The following is a 6,632-nucleotide window of genomic DNA, read 5'->3' as shown; positions in this document are numbered from 1 at the left end:
TAGATCAGGCTGGCCTCGAACATACAAAGATCTGACTGACTCTGCCTCCAGAGCGCTGGGATTAAAGGTGTGTACCACCATTGCCCTACACAAATAACTCTTAATACAAAACTTTGTGTTTCCATTTGCTTAAAAAATTGTAAAGCCCTTTGTGGAAATAATGTCATGTAATTAAATTGCATTATATTCATGTAATACAGCCTAAGAAATATGGGAACTCCGAAATTTACAAAGCGATGTCTGAAATAAACATAAGAAATGAGGAAATATCTCCATGGTAGTATTTTTATCATATGAAATGCTTATGCTGCATATGGAGAAGCAAGATGACTCTGGCATTGTGAAAGCAAATTTAGGAAGCTGAGGGGTAAGTTACTAACCACAGACATGCACAGTGTATGGTCATATCTATTTCAACAAGAAAAGCAAGGTCATCTCCAAAAGTGATGATTAGGGTGTGGTCTCTATAGCATTTCAACATTTTCCATGTGTGAACATTCTTCAAGGCCAGTATGTTGCCTCCTGTAGGGCAAGTTTTCTTTGCACTGTAAAAAAACAAACAAACAAGAAAAAACCCTGTGAATTATACAGTTGCAGAAGAGCTATCTACAGATGTCAGTCAAGCCAATTCAGTTATATTTTTGAACTCTTCCATACTATTAATGATATTTCATGATCTTCCCTCTTAAGCATTGAGAGAGTAAGTTAGAATCATTATCTATGGGAAGCCAACATGGCAGCATTTCCTGTAATCTCAGAACTTGAGGGTCTGAGGCAGGTGAATTATATAGTCAAGGCCAGCATGAATCATGTAGTGACACCCTATCTCTAATACATTTTTTTAAGACAAGATTTCATGTAGCCTGTGATGGCTGCTACATCACCATGTAGCCAAGACAAGTCTTGAACTACAGATCTTCAAAGCACAGGGATTATAGGTGTGTGCCACCATTACACCAGGCACAAAGAATCTTTAACTATGACTTCTGGTTTGTCTATTACTCTTTGTTAGTCTCTCCAAATTGTTTTATGTATTTTAGTGTTATTTTTAAAATTACTTTGTTTCTCCTACAATGGCCCCCTTTATATTTTGAATCAGACTTCATTCTCTCATGACTACTTGTTTTTATATATGTATTCATTAATAGATAAGTTGTGGCCGGGCGGTGGTGGCGCACGCCTTTAATCCCAGCACTCGGGAGGCAGAGCCAGGCGGATCTCTGTGAGTTCGAGGCCAGCCTGGGCTACCAAGTGAGTTCCAGGAAAGGCGCAAAGCTACACAGAGAAACCCTGTCTCGAAAAACCAAAAAAAAAAAAAAAAATAGATAAGTTGTTCATAAATGTATCATCAATACATTAGTGTAGCTTGGATTCTAAGGGCTCCCTTGGGGGAGGGGGTGAGAAGGTGCGATTTCAACAACACAGACACTGGGAGTCCGTTGAAAGCAAATAACGAACTCATTTATTCAGTAACAGGGAAGGCCTTATATACCCACCCTCCTCCCAGTACCCAGTCTGTGTGGTTGTCCCTCATTGGCTTTGCACGATCAGGAATTCTGACAGTGACCAGGAACTCTGATAGCTCCTGTTGCTAGGCCCTCAGGGAGACTCCAGGTTGGCTCTTAAGGAAATACATTATGTGCATGCCTTGGCAACTGGTCTGAGCCAATTTCCATGACCCTATGGGCCTGTCCTACTACATATTAGTAACTGTATTATTAGTAATTGATGATGTAATTAGTAATTGATGTATATGGGGTTCCTTTCAGATAGGTTTTATGTTATGGGACACATTTTTTAATTATTTCAATTTCAAGCTAGGATCAAATATTTAAGATATATCTTTAAGCAGCATATATCACCTTACTTACACAGCCAGATAATCTTTGACTTTTAATTACAGTATCAATTCCATGTAAATTTGTTGTAATTGTATTATTGCTACATTAAAGTCTATTACACAATTGTTTTATTTATTGTACAGTCTCCAAAATCAAACTCAAATTTTGAAATTTAAATGTAGAATCATTTTAGACTTAGAAAAAAATTTATGGGGGAAAGGTCCCTTGTCTGACATTCTGTTTGGTGTCCCCTACTATCAACATGCTACATAGTTATGATATACTTATCAAACACAGAGACTGATCCCAGTGCAGTGTTGTTCACTCAACCCAGGTCTTTATTCAAATTTCACCAGTATTCCATCCATGTCTTTTTTTTTTCCTTTTTATTCCAGACTCCAGTCCATCACACACATTGTATGTGGCTCTCATCTCTTTGTTTGTCTCCTCTGATCTGTATAAGTTTTTGATAGTGCCTTGTTTTCCCTCACCTGGACAATTTTGAAGAGTGCTTGCTGGGTATTTTGAGGAATGTCCCTTCAATTTGAATTTGTATACTGTCCCCTTGCACACAGAGACATTCTGAGTTATGTGGAAGCGTGCAAATGTGACTGATGTGCCCTTCCCTTTCCTGTCCCTTCGTATCAGGGGCTGGACCACAGCCAATTTTAATTCTTGACTAGTGATAATAGCGTTGACCATGTGGTAGGGTTTGGGGCTTATAAACTTTCTCCACTACACTGCTCTTCTTATGTCTTCCATGGAAGTAAATCATCAGTCCTAACTCAGAGTCCCATGGGTTGGGAAATTAAGCCTGACCTTTGGGAATTTTTCTGTTGGACTCCCCAGACACTTACATTATTTCTTTAGGTTTTTGCATGCCCAGTTGAGGCCATTTCTTTTATTCTATTTTATGTTCTTGTTATATTTTTAAGTTCTAAATTTTGCATTTTTTCAGGATTGCCTAGCTATCCTAATATATGTTCTTGCCTCATTATAATTTTCCTTAATACTTTAACCATTGATAAAGGATGGTATTTTCTGAAACCATACATCTCATTAGCTGTCATTCTGCTTTCTTAAACCATGTATTTTACCTCACAGTGTGTACTTATCTGTATAAACCATTACTATTGTTTGCATTTTTCATAGCACAGAGCTTTAAAGTCCTTAGAAAGATCCACTTTTCACTTCTAGCTACCAACATCATTAAAAGGGGGAGATAATTGCACAGTTTGGAAGATCTGTTTGCCAAAAGGATTGAAGAAGAGCCATTGTTAAGACGTTTATAAGAATTCAGGAATTTGTCAAGAATTTCTGCAGAGCCAGGTGTGTCTGCTCTGTGTACCTGTAATCCCAACAGGGATTCCAGGGAGCCTGCAACAGGAAGATTAGGAGTTCAAAGCCAGCCTAGGTAGCATACCATGACCCCTCTCTCAAAAATGAAGGACAAAAAGATGTAAATATATATATATATATATATATATATATATATATATATATATATATATAAAATTTATTTTTGAATAGAAAACTGGCCAGTGTAGAAAATATCAATGTTTTATATAAAACTAGAATCATCAAAGAGGTTGGGGGAGGGTGGAATATGTTCTTCAGAAGTACCAATTCTTCCTTCTCAAGTAGGCAAATGTCATGAGAAATGCCAGCCAGCACAGGTACAGGATTAAATATAAACCAGGGATGTCAAGAAGAATAAAACAAAAAGCACCCAGGTTATTTTTTGTTAAAACTTTTATTTTTATTTCCTTTGTAACAGTCCTTTGAACTTCTCTGTCACAAGACAAAGAGAAACATTGGTTAAAGAATATAACAGGGCATTATGCCCTACACACTAGACATAAAATGTCCAAGGGAAGCTTCAACACGTCAATGTTGACCATTAATATGAAAGATGACTTTCAATAAATAACCGACATTCTTTTTAAAACATACAAACATAGATTCCCACACATCCTCTCACCTAATACAAAACATGACCAAATGCTCTCATCTCTCTGTCTTTTTTTCCCACCCCATACCCTTCTTTCACAGTGGTTGACACTTAATGGTCTCCCAATAAATATTAGTTTAATATTTCAAGCCTACCATCTTTAAACTGAACAATCAGAACTGAACTACCATTGATGAAACACATCCACATCGTTAAATATTAATGTAAAATAAAAACACACAAGCTTTGTGAAATAAATAAATACATAAATAAATAGGACTCCCATAAGGAACCATGGAGTGTGTTAAGCCAATGTTGTCAGAAGCCAGCATTCACAGGGGCCACCATGGCAATCTTACTTCTTTCTCTGTCACTTGGGGATAACCCTGAAGTGGGAAAAGAGTCACTGTTAGAAGTAGTCATCAAAGCTGCTCTTCCCTTACCCCAGTCCCCTGGAGCCTAGGAAGGATTTCTACATGTCTACTACCCCTGCACCCAGAGCTGTGCAGCTGAAAACATGAGTTCCTGTGAAGTCAACCACGTGGCTGGAAAAAAAGCCAAACTACATGACCACGGGTTAATTTACAAATGTGACTTGACTCTCACGCAGGGAACCCTGTGATGTAGTTGCTGTTAGCTCTCCTGCTTGACTTAAATTCAATAAATTATGTAACCTGCACACAGAGAACTTAGCCTTGCACTTAGAGAAATCTCACTGCCAAAAGCTCCCTTCTTCCTCAGGAAGGTTCCAGGGCACACTTTGCCAAGGATCCCCTTTTCCAGTCCCTTAAGGGACTTCATAGAGCCGCCGCCGGCCACTTCCACTTTATCTTTTAGGAACACACGTTGCCACTATCCATTTGCGTGGGAGTTTTGAGTGTGGTGATAGCCAAGCCGGACACAGTTCTCTAGCATCAGAGTCAATTAATGATCTCCAGTGAAGATTAACTATGAAAGTCATAACTACAACTTTTCTATCTCCAGGCAAACAGACTTTCCCTGGTATAATTAATGCTCGGCGGCCAGATACCAGTACACTGACCCATGACTCCAGTCCCAAGTACAAACACAAGTCACTACTCACGTCTTTAGCATCTTTTGGACAATCTTCTGAACCACGGGGGCTTCGGGGTTAAGGCAAGCTTCACGACCGTCCTTGAGAGTAGCACTGTAGAGAGAAGGATTGGATCCACATGAGGCAGGAAGTCCCCACTAGGATGAGTATGGGGGCAGCAGGAGGGTTTGGGCGACGCTGGAAGGGGCAGAAGCTGCGCTGATAGACACTCACATGACTTCGGTTTGGGTGCAGTGGGGTCCTGGGGGCGTCACCTTCAAGCTCTGGATGTTCTTGAGGTGAACCCCTGCCATGGTCTGCAGGCACTGACAGCGCAGCTCGTTGGCGACGGGTGCTCCTGTGGGAGAAGACACTGGGTCAGCGGAACTGTGGGCAGCTGCGCCCTCCGGAGGCTTCCCCCCAGGACAGCAGTGGAGAGTCCTACCTGTAGCCTGGCGGCTGGTGGCCAGCAGCAGCAGCAGCATCAGAGCGGCGCAGAGGAGTGGACGGGTGGCTGGGGCCATGGCGCTGAGAAAGGAGTGTGGTTGGAGTCTGGAGTGCAGGAGCTGGCTGGAGGCACTGAGGCACGATCTGGGGTTCTGGGGCCCGGAGAGCCCTTTTTATGCATAGTGGCTGGAAAAGCCCGAGCCCTGCGCCAGGGAAATTCCCGGAGCTCACGGTGTTTCCCCACATCCGGAAAGGACGTCGCTCCGCCCCTTTGCTCCACTCCCAAGGATTGGACTCTGGGATTTTTGCTTTTTGTCCCATAGTCTCAAGGGGGAGGGAGTGACGTGCTTCGGAGAAGTGACGGCTCAGGGGGAGTGGTGGGACTCAAGGGACCCCAGCACTCAGGGAGTGGTGGGTCACACCCGCTATGTGCATGCGGGTGCCGCTCTGCTTAGGTTTCCAGAAGGGATGACAGCGATTTGGGCAGATGGCAGCTTCTCCCATCTTCTGAGTTTTGCAAATCCCGTTCATGTCTGAGATGAATGTACTCTTTAAAATTGTATCTATGGTCTCTTATTCCATGTGAGGACATTTGCTTTTTTCTGCTGTTTTTGTGATATCAAATAAATGGCATTTGGCCGCGTGCCTCGGCCCCCCTCAGAGAAGCATGGGAGGAGGAGGAAGAGGAGGAGGAGGAGAAAGATCATTGCCAAGGTTAGCTCCATGTTTATTTTAGAACAAAACAGCAACCTAGTCTTTGTCTTTTGAACTCAGGAACTTCCCAAACTCCAGTAGTTCCTGAAGCATCACTGGCCTGCTGAAGGTCGGGTCATAATTTGTTCTGACCGGGGAAAGTCCACAGAAAGGCTGTGAGGGGCTATGCTGGGCTAAGAGGGTCCTTGGATAGAGAAGGCCAGGGATGCCGCAAGGCACTGGTTTAAGTGCAAAGGACTATGGCTTTATAAAATATGTAACCAATAGCTTACTGGTACAACTCTATTTCCATGCCATCTGGATCTATCTGTATTATAAGACTGAGTGTGCTACCACTGCCTAAACTCTATGTTTAATATAGTGGTTGTTCTGTTCTCTGACCCCCAGGTAAGTTTATTGGCATGCACAATGTATCAACCACAGCGAACTTGACAGATAGTAATTAACATGCTTGTAGCTCTCTATTTAGTCCATTTCAGAGTCTGTTTAACTGCAGTCAGTTTCATGATCTTTGTGTTGCCATTGCTGGTATTTGACTGTCGGTCCTAGGTGAACACGATTGATTCTACACTTCAGTGAGGGAGACAGGGAAGCATCAGGTGGAAGGAGCCGTTGGCCTGGGTGT

General features: G+C 42.2%; 1 protein-coding gene across 1 annotated transcript; it reads right to left on the bottom strand.

Annotated features, from left to right (window-relative positions):
* Window positions 1-3,575: 3,575 nt before the first annotated feature.
* Window positions 3,576-5,503, bottom strand: LOC102914502 (growth-regulated alpha protein-like). Its single transcript, XM_006993516.4, has 4 exons — window positions 5,292-5,503; window positions 5,081-5,204; window positions 4,877-4,960; window positions 3,576-4,178 (listed from the first exon to the last, which is right to left on the bottom strand). The coding sequence occupies exons 1-4, from the start codon at window positions 5,368-5,370 to the stop codon at window positions 4,163-4,165; spliced, it is 303 nt and encodes a 100-aa protein (XP_006993578.2). The 5' UTR covers window positions 5,371-5,503; the 3' UTR covers window positions 3,576-4,162.
* Between the last annotated feature and the right edge of the window lie 1,129 nt (window positions 5,504-6,632).

The sequence above is a fragment of the Peromyscus maniculatus genome, chromosome 10 (assembly GCF_049852395.1).
Source record: "Peromyscus maniculatus bairdii isolate BWxNUB_F1_BW_parent chromosome 10, HU_Pman_BW_mat_3.1, whole genome shotgun sequence".
Classification (NCBI taxonomy): domain Eukaryota; kingdom Metazoa; phylum Chordata; class Mammalia; order Rodentia; family Cricetidae; genus Peromyscus; species Peromyscus maniculatus.
Note: the sequence above shows the minus strand (reverse complement) of the source record. Positions and strands in the feature narration are given on the sequence as shown.

Excerpts from the sequence above, each read along its gene's own strand:
- LOC102914502 (XM_006993516.4), bottom strand. The coding sequence starts at position 5,370 with ATGGCCCCAGCCACCCGTCCACTCCTCTGCGCCGCTCTGATGCTGCTG. Across the intron at positions 5,205-5,291 it reads CACCAGCCGCCAGGCTACAG|GAGCACCCGTCGCCAACGAG; the intron begins GTAGGACTCTCC and ends CTTCTCCCACAG. Across the intron at positions 4,961-5,080 it reads TGCACCCAAACCGAAGTCAT|TGCTACTCTCAAGGACGGTC; the intron begins GTGAGTGTCTAT and ends TTCTCTCTACAG.